The sequence below is a fragment of the Ostrinia furnacalis genome, unplaced genomic scaffold, assembly GCF_004193835.3.
Source record: "Ostrinia furnacalis isolate ACB-3 unplaced genomic scaffold, ASM419383v2 OfSCF0710, whole genome shotgun sequence".
NCBI lineage: Eukaryota > Metazoa > Arthropoda > Insecta > Lepidoptera > Crambidae > Ostrinia > Ostrinia furnacalis.
Window position 1 is genome coordinate 3418815 of NW_021130949.1, and position 15057 is coordinate 3433871.

Genomic DNA, 15057 nt, shown 5'->3' on the forward strand with positions numbered 1-15057 from the left:
ATCTGGACAGTCAATTTGAGTCAACAGATATCACAAAATGCCTTTTTATAATGCACAATATTATATTTTATAAAAGAAAATCTATTTTTTATATCTCTCTATAATAAGGCCATTCAATATTGCTTTAATATTAAATGTATCGTAATTTTAATTCAAGAGGATTTTGACAGCTGAAAAATAGACAACACAATTAAAAATAAAATAGAGAAAATGTAGAAATTACGTTTAAGATTATCACCAGTAATTTTTATTATAAATACAACATTTATATGTGTAAACTGCCTATTTTTTTCTACTGATTTAACAAGAATAACCCCTTAAATGTACATAAATAAATTTCAACTTTACATGACTTTACAATATAATTAGAAGATTTAAGTACTTTTTAAGTACATACAATATAACCGCTCTATTGGAGTAATATAGCTACACTAATGACTATGATATGGACGAATGTGTTAACTATCGGATGGGTCCTAATAGCAACCTAGATGAAGTACGTATATATCTCCAAAGACATGTTATTATTAAAAGTAATATTTAACAATAGATGAGGATGAAAATGGAATGTAGAACTGCTATCTAAGAATACCACAGACATTGAACACTGGATTACCTGAAAAAGAACTTCAACGCTTCCCCAACAATATGTACTAATTGTATATTACAAATTTGGAGCTAAGGTCATCAAAAATTTTTAGGGTGACTAAGATTTATGATACTATCAACTGTTCAAAATACCTAAACACTCGACTCTGGAATCGGTCGAGTTGGAAGTCGTGCGAAAACAGACCGAAAGAATTGGCACGAATTGAGTATTTAGTTCTTAGACAAGTCACTCGATTGACATCTGTTCATACCAATTACGGCGGAGGCGGGGAGTCAATGTACTATTTTATTTTTACTCGTTCTCTTTGTGAAGAATTGACGACTTTTTCTTCATATTCTATTAATTTAAGTCTATTTTTGCGACGAAACACGATGTACAGCCGAGAGCACATCAAACAAAACATATTTGTTGCAAAACAACTACGGAAGATGCCAGTGCTAAGCTTGAAGTGCTATCGTATGTACAGTCGCGGAATGAAAAGGTTCGTCACCTTAGTGTCGGTTTTCGCTTGCACTAGGTACTGTAAGAGTCAAACCTGCCAACATACAGTGCAAGAAACAGTGCTGCTAACATTTAAATAAATATGACGTTTGCTAACGAATAAGGTTTTGCTTGTTTATTTTTCTATCCCATCAATGCAATGCAATGATGACATTGACCAATTGACAATAGTTTTTTTTATTTAATAGAAATAATAATGGCAGCTTGAACCAACAAGAAGGTTTTAGTTTATCAATCATAATAATCTTCTTGACAAGATAAATCGTCAAACAACTTTGATCTGAATAATTTTGAACTTTACTGACGAACAGTTAAAGATTATTTTCTCTAACTCGAGATTATCCTGTAACATAGTTTCAAAAGGTAATTAATATGTGCTCGCGATTCGTTGAAGGAATCAATTTGAAAACTGACGAACCTTTTCATTCCGTGACTGTACATAATTATATTTAGTGGATAACTAAGATTGACTCCCAAAAGGATTTAAACGTAAAAGAGTCAGCCATAATGCTATGAACAAACGCAATAAAATAACGGCAAATGCCGTGGCCCCCTCGCTCTGTCAACTATCAGCTGTATCTCAATGGACCTAGCACGCGCGTACGCAACTATTTGAAAAACACCAATTCATTCGATTTCATGTTATTACTTCAGTGAGAGTTAAATAAATTAAAATATCTAATTACATTGCAAGTAATAACAATACTAAGTTATAAGTATTTACTTCACTTTCGAAAGAAACTCGGCTAATGCTGCTTTCCACTATTGAATCGCAGCGGGCGGGAAAATCAATAGAACTGTTTCAATATTTTAAAGTAGCTTTTGTGTATTAAAATCCATGCTTTATTATTGCAGTTAGGAACCTATTTTGCAGGTCAGTTTCCTATCCATCCTTACATTATCAAGTTTTTAGTGTAAAGCTAGATTCGTTTTATAGAGCGTCACGTAGCAACAGGTCGGAATTAATACCATAAATAAAATTATATTTAAGAATGACAGATGACCCTCTAAAATTCGAAGCTAGCTCATCATAATTTGTCTCTGGTTTAGGAACAAATATTTCGAAGTTTATCATATTAGTTATAGGACATAGTAAATCCATACTCAAGATATGGAACTATCCTGTTCTCAAGGGAACCTCGGTAACCCAATATGGCGAAAGGACTTCTCTATAAGAAATGCCAATGGGCCTAAAAAGACATAGTTTGCTACGAGGAGAATAGCTTTTACTTGTAATATACACTGTCAAACAGGGTGTATTTGTAAACAGGACTGTCTTTGGAACTACGTAATCAGACAGAAATTGTTATAAAACAGCATAAATGTAGGAGCAACATCGAAATCTTGTAAAAATAATTAGGCGTGTCAAGAAAATTGGAAATGCAAAAATACAAATATCTTATTATAGTTTTTAGAACAGCTCCCTACACCCTGTATGATTTTTAAACGAAAGTTTGACATCTAAAGATAAGATTTTGGAAGTTGTTTTTGTTTACTACGAGCAAAGTAGACGTGGTACTAATAAAGATTTCACATGATTATTGTTTCAAATAGTTGCGTACGCGTCACCTTTCTAACAAATGCCTAAATTACAAAACAGTCTTTCAAAGGTTGTCTCGACACAAACCACACTCAGGAGTATCCCTAAATACTTAATTTCCCCTAAGTAACAAACATTTTAAAAGACACATTTTTTTAAAACCGCCATTTCTGACGGAGGAAGAGGTGTTTCTTAAGACATTAAATATAAAGTGTATATGAACAATTGCTACTACAAATACAAATCGCCTAGTAATTATTTCAAAGATCAAAGTTACAAAATTGCCTTAACTATTTGAATTTTTATCTTTATGAAGTTTATTATAATATTCACTTGGGAAATATTTGATTGATAGATTTAAGAACTATTTTTGTGTACTATTAACATAGAAATTGTAAAATACTAATGTTTTGTTTATTGCCGTCGCGTGGTCCGAGTACAACAAAATAACGAATGTGTCTAAATAAGGCATTTATCGCAGTCACGTTTACTTTTATTAAAATATCACCCCAAATTCAAATAATACCTAGCAGTGTTCAAGGAATTTATGCAACGAATATATTATTTTGATTAAAATAAATTACACATTAATCACTTATTATTTAAATATTAAATAACTCGCATTTAAGTATTCAATTATGCTATTTTCATTAAAATATATTTGCAACAATCCATCCGGTGAGGCACTTTCGAACAATTGCTTTATATTCGATCGTTTGTGATTGTTTATTTATACTGATCGTATCTAATTAATTATTATGCTTTTCATACCATTGAAATACTGATCAACTTCAATTATACTGATATAATGCTGGAATCACAATAACCTTGACATACAACATAGTTATATACATAAAAATGGAATGTATAAGATACAATAATAGGTAAGGCGAAATCTACAGTAGGAAAATACTTAAATACACTACTACAATAAGACAATAAATTTATATAATTATATAGGATTCAATTCTATAACTATGTAAAATATTAGCAACCATTTAATATTTCCTTACCCCTAGATAAAAACCGTTGAGCTGATCAACACTTATCACACTGTTACTAGCACATTGGCAAGCCCTGACGTTGCTGAGCAAAAATGGCAATTATCCATCGGCAATAATCAACGTAACAATAACTTCCTCGCTTTCGAGGGGCCAATCGGAACTATTAACATACCATCACTTAACCCGCTAAATACAATTCACAGTACAATCAGCACATTGTACGAACCTAACCGGCATAAATATATCTTTTTGGAATGACAATCAGACTTGTACGCGAATCAATCTCTCTTTGTTCGTACGCGCCCCTCTATTTTGTGCACTAGGGGCGCGTCTACCGATACCATAATACCGATGTAAATCTACATTATAATACAGCACCTGTGCGATCTGGTGTCCCCGACTACGTCACTCGTATTCCCGGAGAATCGTGGGACAGTTCCGGAACTCGGGGACAGAGTGAGCGGGTTGAGTTGCACCGGCATGTCCTTCGTCACCTCAGGTATTGAATTGATGCTGTGGTTGTTCGTCGAGTTCAAACTGTTCTCCACCGGACTACCGTTTGTTCTAATTTGAGCGCGCTGCTTCTTCAAATCCGCGAGAGTGCCTGAAATGTTAGCGCGCGCCGATCAGTGTTGCGTAACGATAAATTCTAAGCTTTAAAACAATCATTCGCATTCCTACAAGATAAGCATAACAGTTTCAATGAATATGCGGATGTTTCTCAATCATAAGTAGTGCATCACTTTCACATTTGTTAGTAAACATTATGCTTATCTTCATTAGAGCAACACAAGTGAATTCATGAAAGTATAATAGCGTAAAAGAATATTTCGTCATACGTGTAAAAAATGCCGAAGCCTCAAGATTGTAGTACAGGAAAGTAAACAAAGTGTGTTCACAAATGAGTAGAGAACAGAACAGATAATAGAGACATGCATCAAATGTGAATTGACGACCCAAAATAAAACGATTTCACGTAAGGAACACTAGACCACTACATCGCATGCACTACATAAACTACAACCAGAGACTGCTTGCCTCATATGCATCCTCGAGAGCGGTTCGTTACTGGTAACCAGCACACAGTCCCTCCATTTAATATAAACCATCACTGTGCAAAACTGTTAGAGTAACTTTACATGTAAGTTGTTATAAATTGTGCTATATAGATATGTGCTTTATTTTGTTCGTAAGGATGCATATAATTACCTGCGTTAATCATGACGGTGACATGAACATTGATTTTACCATTATTGTCTGTGGTGTAGGTCGCGGTGCCGCCCTCTGTGATTGCGATTTGGTTGGGGCTCACTATCACCTCTTTCCTACCGTCTAGGGAGTCCTCGGATTTGAAGGCGTCATTGTCTTGGCCTTCTGGGGCTTTTCTGACTCCGTTGGGTAAGCTTTTCTCGTAGTGTTTGGTCTCGTGTTCTGGCGCCGCGTGGGAACCAGGCGCGTAGTGTGAGGCGGCGTTAACCCCGAATAAGGGATTTGATATCTTAGGTGGGTAGGGCAGGTCGTTTCCATCAACGTCGCTGTTCCTTGCGCGTTGATTGTACGAGTGCTTGGGCACGGCATATTCGACGTTGGAGTCGTAACTCTGGTTTGACGTCGTGGAGCTGGTAGATAGACGTTTATGCGTCAAATCATTAGGCTGCATTTGGTTTGCCGTGTTCTGGTCATTTTCCATGCCATTTGATAGGCCCTGTGAAGGAAAAAAGGGAATTATTGTGCGGCTATCTTAGAGCAAGAAGAGATTTCAGCCTCGCATTCTGAACCAACGTTGAAAACTTGATTTAATCTCAAGCATTCATTGATGAATTTCACATTTCCAATTCAATTGATTCATATGAGCGTTGTTACAGAATATTTGACTTAATCCTAAATAGAAGTTAATTATTTAAAAGTGCTGAGTAGGGTTGGAAATGTACATACATATCTATCAACGGAACAAACATACTTTAAAAAAAACTTAATCATAACATTTCCAATGATTTAATCGACATCGACGATCATGAAAGTTATTCATTCATTAGGTATTTAATTTTACTGGAAAAGATGATCTACTGTCAAATTTTTCAAATTTGTGCAAATAAAATTAATCTAACCCTTAATAGTATGTCATCAGCAGATACAACCAAGTATTTACGTTAATTAGATCATAGTTACGTCTATTTGTATAGTTATCAACAGATGACTTACTACAGAGCATTAGCCGGTAGTAGTTCATATCTTATTTAGACAATATTAAAAGGATGAGTAGTGAAATTAAAAGGATGAGTAACTCATCAGTACTTAACAGACAAAATAGTAACAGAACCGAACTGTGTTTTAATCACAATGTTAAGTCAAAATGGCTGATTAGCAAATTGATGCAATAACATATTGATCAACAACCACTGTTCGAAAGTAGTATTGCAATTATTGCATTAAAACAAGGTTTTCATGTGTACCTATTAAAATATTTTTTTGGCTTGGTTTTATTTAGTTACCAATTAATTTTAAGAAATAAATACAATAAAAATACTGTAAAAGCTTAGTATTTGTTGTCTCACCAACTGTCGGCATACTTTTATAAGCTGTCAAAAAGCAATTTTCCACGGAGGTATTGATATTATTTATTGGTAATGAGAATGAATCAGATGAAAATATTTATTACACGTCGGAATTGCAATCTTAGAGAACGATTGTTTTTAAAAACATTTCTTTTGGCCCAATAGCAATCTTAGATCAAACCCATGACAGATGACTCGACTTTCAAATACAATAAAACCGCTGGGTGCTATATTTTCAGTAGGAGATTGACATTAATATTATATTACATTAATAACCAGTATTTAATCACACAGAAATAGATCAGCATTTGAGAACGTGTACTACAGTTTCTTACAAGTCGTGTAGTCAATCTTCTTTTGAACCTAATCACCAACAACGTTCAAGTAGTGATGATAACACACATGTGTAGAAGGGAGCTAAGTGATCAAAGTTTAGTACTTGGTGGAAGCTCACTTTTTAATACCATGGCGGGATTGTGATAGCAAATTCAGACATCTTTGGAATGCAATTTATGATAAGCAAGTTAAAAGCCAATTTCCATTAACACAATTACAGGACTTATTGTGATAACGATTGCTAGGATTATACTAGAAATAACGTAACGAATTGCTATTACTCTAAAATCAACGACAAAAGCCTACATATTTTTGTGTATTTTTAACTTTATCAAGCATCTTCGGTCTTATACATGTTACTGTTACAGATATTCGATCATTTCTAATATGCTGAAGATTTTAACTTATAAAACACTTGCCAATAAGGCTGTAGAACCTCGATAAACACTCTACACGATAAATTATGATATGTCAGTGATTGAGAGAAATATTGACACTCGTGCTTGCTCGCAAACCTAAATTGTCTTTCTCTAACAAACAGTAGGCTTTTCTCCTCAAAACTAGTGCTATAAAATACCTGAGATGAACGAATTTAGATAAATTAATGTAGAAATATTAAGTGAGTACAATAAAACTGTGGAATTTGCGCTCTATGCCGGTCACTTTCAAAAGAGCATTCATATAGCATTTATGTGAGTAAAAATCATAAAACATACCCTGTATCGGAGGCCTAACACTTGCGGCTCTTTGCGTAGACGCCGCAAGTTGTCGTGTGTCAAAAACATAATATCCAAAGACATTGTTTGAGAGGTCATAGCACAGTCCACTTCATCATCACTGAGCCACATGAGAATCCTTTGAAAAAACAATACACTAACACTTTATGAGGCACCATAAAGGAAGAATTGAAGTTCGAGAAGGTATATTTGTATGTCAAAATGCATTATCGAGATGAGAAGAAGTTACCGCGAGTGTGCAGTGCGTCGGCGCGCTGACCACACGGACTGGCGGCGCGTGCGCCGTTTCATGCCACGGCGGAGGCAGGGCTGCCGCGAAGTTTTCAGCGTTGGAAACTTATGAAGGCCGCATTACAAAATTTGCAGTAATTCTCATGTTTGGCCGTATATAACAGCTATTTTTTAATTAATTGCCAAAGTTGCTTGTGTTAAATTGAAGTAATTTCATTTGCAAGTAATATTGATCACGTTTTTCCATTTTACTGCTTTGATAGCGGGTTGTTTGGTTTGCCAACCCTATTAAATAGCAAGGGGAAATCAAATGAAAACTTAGTGAATCTTTGTGTCGTAAATAAACGCGCGGTGCGGAACGAGATGAGTGTTAAACCTGTCTCTGATAAATATAATGTATGGACATTTCGTAGCATAAATCTGCAGGCTTTTCAGTTTATTTGGAAGTAAAAAACGAGAGAAATTATATTTTATTTTTAAAATGCAATGGATCTATACTAAAAAGGTTCGAAATACGTTTGAATGGTAGCGAGTAGAATGTAATTGAATATGTTTAGTCAGACAACTAGACAGGTGCAGCATTTTTATGATTCTTAAATGCCAATATACTGTACTTCGGTTCAATAACTTTAACTGCGGTATCTCGTGACACTTTCGCCAAAGTACAAAAAGATACTTTTTGATTGACAAAATATTCTTCATAAGATCCACGTGGAGTGTCTACGTGCATCGAGAGATCTGTCAAGTGCAAATCAACCGCTCCAATAAACAGAGCAGTGGAGAGGAACAAACGTTACAAACGTAAGCACGCTAACAATTGCCACGATTCTGCCGTCTGATATCTTGATATGCATTCGAATATGAAACAGTCCTGGAATATAAATATTTTTTGCTTTCTTTTTAAGTTTCCGAAACTTCGTCTTTGGACGAAACGTTTCAAAAATGTCTATCTTAGGGTGTTGAAACGTGTTCTCAAGGGACTGCTTCATATTCGAATGAATATCAAGATATCAGACGGCAGAAGTTAGCTTCGGAATTTATTAAATTCTGAAACTTTGTATTAATATTGTAAAATATTCGCACGTCATATCCTACTACACTTTTGTGCCATGTTTTAGTGTCTTATTTTATGTAATTAACGTATATTTAGAAAAATGTAGTAATGTAACTTTTGTGTAAAGTTATAAAAACGAAATTTGTAAATTCAAATTCAAATATTTATTTGCACAAATATTTATTTGCTATTTGTATAACGGATTACATCATTGATTACATCAATTTTGCAATTCTAGAATAATTTTTGGCGCGATAACATTCTGTGAATGTTAGTTTCTGTAATTGTATTATGACTAAGTACATTATGTTTTTCTCTAATTAGATTTTCTTTCTGAAATACATTTTAAATTTAAACTAACCTAAAACCTAACAACCCAAATGGTCATCTATAGATTTCTAAGGGGTATCAGAGTGCAAAATGAATTAAGAGCTCGTTGGGGTGAATCCCAGGTCCACAATCATGAACTAGACGTAGAGACAATAAAATTGAGAGGTCCTTCTTGATTTCTACTAATAAAATAATCCACAAGCAGACAGTCCACGTGGTGAATGAGTTAAACGAATCTGCGGCCGGTAGCACGGGTCGGTGCATGCTTTGACCGCTTCGTGTTTTCATAAAATGTCACACGAGGCACTGTGACCATTTAAGTTACATTTATTAGCTTTCTGTGTAACATGTCACACAAGTTGGGCGGCTCCTTCAACGGTCTCATACAAAAACGCTAATATAAAGCATATTTTGTGCACGACAAGTGGCAACAATAGTCACTACTCGTTACACATAACAAGGTTACTAATCTATTTTAGTGTAGTTATTATTTTTACTAGCGACAAAATCAATCAGTAATGAGCCATTACTGTCGGGCATGATGGCTCGCGGCGATCTCAGACAGTACATTTTCGTTGCAAAATCACCCTTAATGTTACCACATTAAGATATCACAGTGTTCAGCTTGATACGCCGCCTGTACAATCCGTGTCCCAACTAGACCGTGCTCTGTTCACGTTCCCCCGTACTTTCTCTGCTTTCGCGACCACTGCAATAATTAGCCGCCTTGCTGATTAATTATACGACTACAAGTCTTATATCGGTAGCCACTAGGTTTGCAACTAAAAATGTTACTACCATAGTTAATAGTTGTTCCCGATAATTTATGAGAACAGAACATAAATTGAATTTTCTTTTTTATGTGTTACGTGCAGGAACCATTATAACTTTAGTGTTAGTACTTACCCGTACAAGTACTGAAATTAATGCAGTTAATGAATGAGCAGATACATAAGCGATTTTGAGCAATAATGGCTGAAACTTCAATGATTTTCTTTCATGTCAGAGTACTATAATAACTACCTGGAGTACTTAGTTATAAGGTAGGTAGATATATGCTATTAACAGACATTAATTTAACAATGATTGAAATTAACTTTTTACATGGAGAGTTTAAACTTTAAAGTGACTTGATTAACTATCTTAAATACTTTTCGTTGATCGTTTTCTACAAATGTTACTAGTAGAAGTAGTTTCTTATCTGAACTGAGGCGTGAACATGGTTGGAATTACAACATACATTTAGTTTTTACCCGTACTCAATACGGCAGCATACTTTCAGCCAATTAGTTTTATGGTATCTCAAAGTCGGTGATGGTCAGCACCGTGCAAATAGAAATTAATCGAAAAAAAATTCTAATAAATTACTGTTACGTAAGCTGATACTTATCACTGATTTTCTATAAGATTATAGATTTTAGGATCGGGCTATCAAATATCTGATAACGTACTTATGTTACCCGTATTACATATCTATTTGAGAAATATCATATCTATTCGTGTCTAGGAAATTGATACACCTAACGTATAATATCTGCAGCTTTTAATGAAGTCTGATTTAGCATCTAGAATAGGCAGCAAGTAATAGTTAATTAAATACTAGTTTTTCACCTTAGAACGATAATACAAGTTTTAACACAGTAGATATTTAAAGAATATACAACCACCCAGAATGGAAATTAAGTTGCTCCAAGCCAATTACCGAAACCTATTATCAAGATATCACTATAATTGAAAAGGATTCTCCTCTAACGTTAATAACAGTAAATGCGGACTGCGCTCAGGCACGCCTAATCGCTAATCACTATTTTCCGATAATGCCTACTGTACTTTTGAGGTGTACTCTGCAATACCATTTAATCGTCTTTTATTCTTTTCGTCTTCCTCACTCGCCCAAGGATGCTGACAGGAGTAAGAGAGAAAGAAAGAACAGATATTACGACATAGTTTCGCTAAGTGGAACACCAGGTAATCTCTATAAAACACACACGTCAAGCTCATGTATTAAATCAAGACTAAATACGTAGCACTAATGAGACAGTACTGCTGTCAGATGCCGTTAATCGGAACCGATTATGAAATTTAATGAAAAACTAACCAGCGTTCGATAGCTGCTACAGCCGTGTGTTTTTATAAATTTCTTGTTTGCTCGTAATACGTTTTATTTAACTCAACTTTAGTTATCTAGTCATCCCTAGGAATGTCGTTGTGGATATGACAAAATAATGTACTCAAAGGAGTTCGTTTATGTAGCTGAAAAAATGTAATTCGGTCGCAAATGAAATCATTCGATGACGCGTCGATTGTTGAATATCACGTCAAACGCTCCAATGCGGTTTGAATAGTTTGTCAAATCCAACAATTGGGGATTAATTGTTTGAGATGTATTCGCTGCGCGTGCGCCACATACCGCCTGCTAATACGAACGTAAAGCCGCGCTTATTGGCCAGTAATTGGCGTCAATTACGTACGGTCCCAATGCAGCTGAGTTATTGGGTTTGGTAAGATTCATCCTCCTCGTCTACTGGGAAAGACGCTAATGGTTCGAACACACGAAACGTTTTTAGCGGGCCGAACGTGTAAACTTAGAAATCGGAGCACCATGTGTAGTGATTATGAAAGAAACGGTGATTACATTGGTGTTGTTTCCACAAAAAGATGAATTTATGAGTAATAAATAATTTTGTTAATTACTACACTCGGATTGAATACACCTAAAAACGAATAAAGCACATAACAACGTGTAAATGAGTTGGCAAAAGAAAAGACAAGAACTCAGATTATTGTCATGAATGGATTATCAATAAAACCTAGTATTTTTTGTAGGAAATTGCCAAGTGCCAACTGGTTAATTTTGTTTATGTAACACATTTCCGTTGTGTAAAAGTGACTTTCAGTGGTATGTTCACAAATTGGGATTCATTTAATAGAATTTTGAATTGGCGTGATTAATGCACCAATGCGTTTTTTACCAGCCAATTGTAAGGAGGCATTAAATGAACATTATTTTCAGTATCTGAAGCCCGAAAATTTATCCTGACGCAAGTGTATTTTAGCATTGCATGGCATACAATCAGAGGCTCGAATCTAGTCGACTTAAATCGAGGTTTGATCATCATTCCATAAAGGATGCGGGCCCAAGTGAGTAAATAATTATTTATTTGTAAAATGTTGCATTATTGCAACATTATACAAAGTTAATAAACCTTAGGGGTTGATTGTTGCTCAAACTGTTTGAACACAAAAAGGGAAGTTGGTGTCAGACTCGGAATGTTGCACAACAGATGACAAGTCAGATAACCTCAAAATCCATCCGCGTAATAAAATTAATAATGAGTGTATTAACATAACAGCGGATTACAAATTACGCTACATAACATGTAGGAAACATAAAAGATATAACAATTAGGGCGATCGTATATGACTTTATAATCATCCGTTTTGTTGTACGTGTTGCGGGATCGATTCCCGCTAGGGTCAATAGTGTGAAGAAACTTTTAAGTAACTACGAATTAATTTCTTCGGAAGAATGAATCGTTGAAAAAGCAGCGCAAGAATCTTTAGTACAAAAATACACATATCGATGTATTTTAATTTTCCATTGTATTTAATAAACTGCAATGTAAACAGTTCTTTTGTTGTTTATCTTTGTATTGTAAGCAACTTAATTGATATTTATTTCGAATTTAACTGACGAATATACCTTCAACATGTCATAAAGTATTAATTTAATTACGCCGTAGACTTCACACTTTACAGTTGCTATTACCTCATACGATTAATTAAGGGTACGTTGCTTAATTACCATTGCTGTTAGGTTGTTGCACGTGTTGTCACAATGTGTGACCGATTCGCTATTGTTTTCACTTTCACGACTAATTATTTTGACGTGTGTAACGTGAATATGTACAGTCAGCGTCAAATAGTTCGTGACACGAAAAGTGACCAAAAAGTTGTCAACACAACCTTATTCCAATGTAACAAAGACGTGGTGCGAACTTTTTGGCTTCTTTGAGTGTCACGAACGCTGACGCTGACTGTACTAGAGCAATAAATAATACAAAGGAATGCATTTTTATTACTATTTTGGACGTCACCGAGCATCGAGCGATTTCCACACATTTCAGTTGTTATTTGTCACATTTATGACGATGTTTTCTCTTTAGTCTTCACCAATCAAAGTGATTCGTGTTTAGAGACGGCACTTGAGAGCAACATTTTATTCTGTTTAAAGCACGTCAAGATTAACACTGTGATTTCCTAACAAGTCGTAAAAGAGGCGATATTGTAATGTAGTTATTTTTCAATCGAAGTAATCTGTTTAAGCTATTTTAAGTATAGTTCAGAATGGACAGTTTTGACACATTTATGTTCTTTACATAACATGGACAGTGGACACGCTCTGTCTAACCTTAGATTAAATCTAACAATGAACATGTTTAGAACAAAAATACACATAACTCCAAAACAGTGGTTCGAGTAAATTATAACCCCAGCAGATTGCTTTGTAAAAGAAAATTAATTTCGTACTGAAGTCGATAAATCAAATAAACTATTGCTTGATTTTTCATTACTCGCCATTTTTAATTCAAATTACTCAATACGGATCTTAAACTCATCATGAGAAAGTCGAAAGCTGAATAAATGATTTATTTACATTTCAACTCGACGGGCGTGTTACGAGTGCCACACGATAGTAAGACCACAGTAAAGATAAAACAGAAACTTCATTTCATATCAAACTCAAATACCTATAGTTTGTAAAAAAAACGACACAAGATTGAAATATGTACCTATTTCAAGTGAAAAAACTAGTAACAATAGAGCTCTATGTTGTATTAAAAAAAAGATCGAAGAGCTTGGGCAATTAAAAATGCAACGTAAAGAACAATATGTATATGTGTACTATACAATAGTACTATGAAGAGCTCTTGGCAAACGTGGTTCTACAGAAATAGGTTTTAAAATGAATTGCCACAGAGTAAAAAACAACGTGAGCATTTTTTCCAAGACGGGCATATCACATAAATGGCAGGGAAGGCCTGGTTTAGCACTACACTATAATATATTACTAAGGGATGCTGTAAATTACTAAGCATCTGGCTGTAGTGTGGAACTGTGGACTTACTCCATCCACTTGCGTTGTGACTTAAATTACTTGCTTAATTACGTCGCCCCGCGGATGCGTCGCAATTATTATGTTGATTAGTTTAATTATACGGCGCGATAAAAGGAAATAAGCGACGGCTACACTTCAAGAAGCAGATTAAAAAGATTTTCATTCATTACTAACTGAGGCTGAGGTTCCCCTTACGCATGGTAAAATGGTATTACCATTTGTATGGCAGTTTCTAATGTCTTTATTGTGGAAAGCGGGCATATAACTGACTTATTAGCATTAATTGTTACAATTATTACGTAGTCAATTAATTTTAATAATTGTTTTAGGCAAAGCGCGTAATTTAAATGTTACCTTATAATTAAATACCTAGCTGATAGACCGTCACGGAAATCGTTTATAGTTAGGGAAATATTAGTTCTTTATAAGTTAATTGCGGATTAGATTAGTTTATTATTACTTAATTATCACGGAAAGAAGGGCCAGTGCTTTATAGAGGTAATAAACCAATAAATAATAGGACATTAAATATTAATGAGGCCGGTAGTTATGACTCGATCATAATTATATTTTTCTAAAATTCGATGTGTTAGCGAAATTATCACTAGCCAGTAAGGGCACTATGAACGACGGAAATATTAGTACATAAATTAAGATCGAATTCAATAAAACAATAATATGTCGTGCTGAGTGATTGCACGAATTGTGAAACTTGACTGCTTTCAAGTGCTATAACTGACGTTAGATTTATGACTCGTGTAGTTTCTATCTTTGAGACATAATTATATTCAACTATTTTTTTTCTACATGACGGATTATACTTAAATAGGTATCAAAATAGTTATCCATTACACGATAAAACAACAATCGGGCCAGTAGAAGGCGGCCTTTTAGGAACTTGTGCTTGAGAGAGCTGATCTTCCCTGGCCTTTTGTCCCTATGTCTGAGAGTTCTCCACCTGGACATGAGCTCCCCTGGCTTACCTGGAAGTCTTTAAATAGACTTCGGATGCAGGTAGTACGGACAATCTGTTCAGGTGG

The 15057-nt window shown here is 34.9% G+C and overlaps 1 protein-coding gene across 1 annotated transcript in view; it reads right to left on the reverse strand.

Annotated features, from left to right (window-relative positions):
• Positions 1 to 2979: 2979 nt before the first annotated feature.
• MYPT-75D (Myosin phosphatase targeting subunit 75D) overlaps positions 2980 to 15057 on the reverse strand; it is a 77095-nt gene continuing 65017 nt past the window's right edge. Inside the window, exons 10-12 of the mRNA XM_028300208.1 lie at positions 7263 to 7428; positions 4865 to 5360; positions 2980 to 4259 (exon numbers count right to left, since the gene is read on the reverse strand). Of these exons, the coding sequence (XP_028156009.1) occupies positions 4015 to 4259; positions 4865 to 5360; positions 7263 to 7428 (907 nt within the window). The 3' untranslated portion in view covers positions 2980 to 4014. The remainder of the gene's footprint in view (positions 4260 to 4864; positions 5361 to 7262; positions 7429 to 15057) is intronic.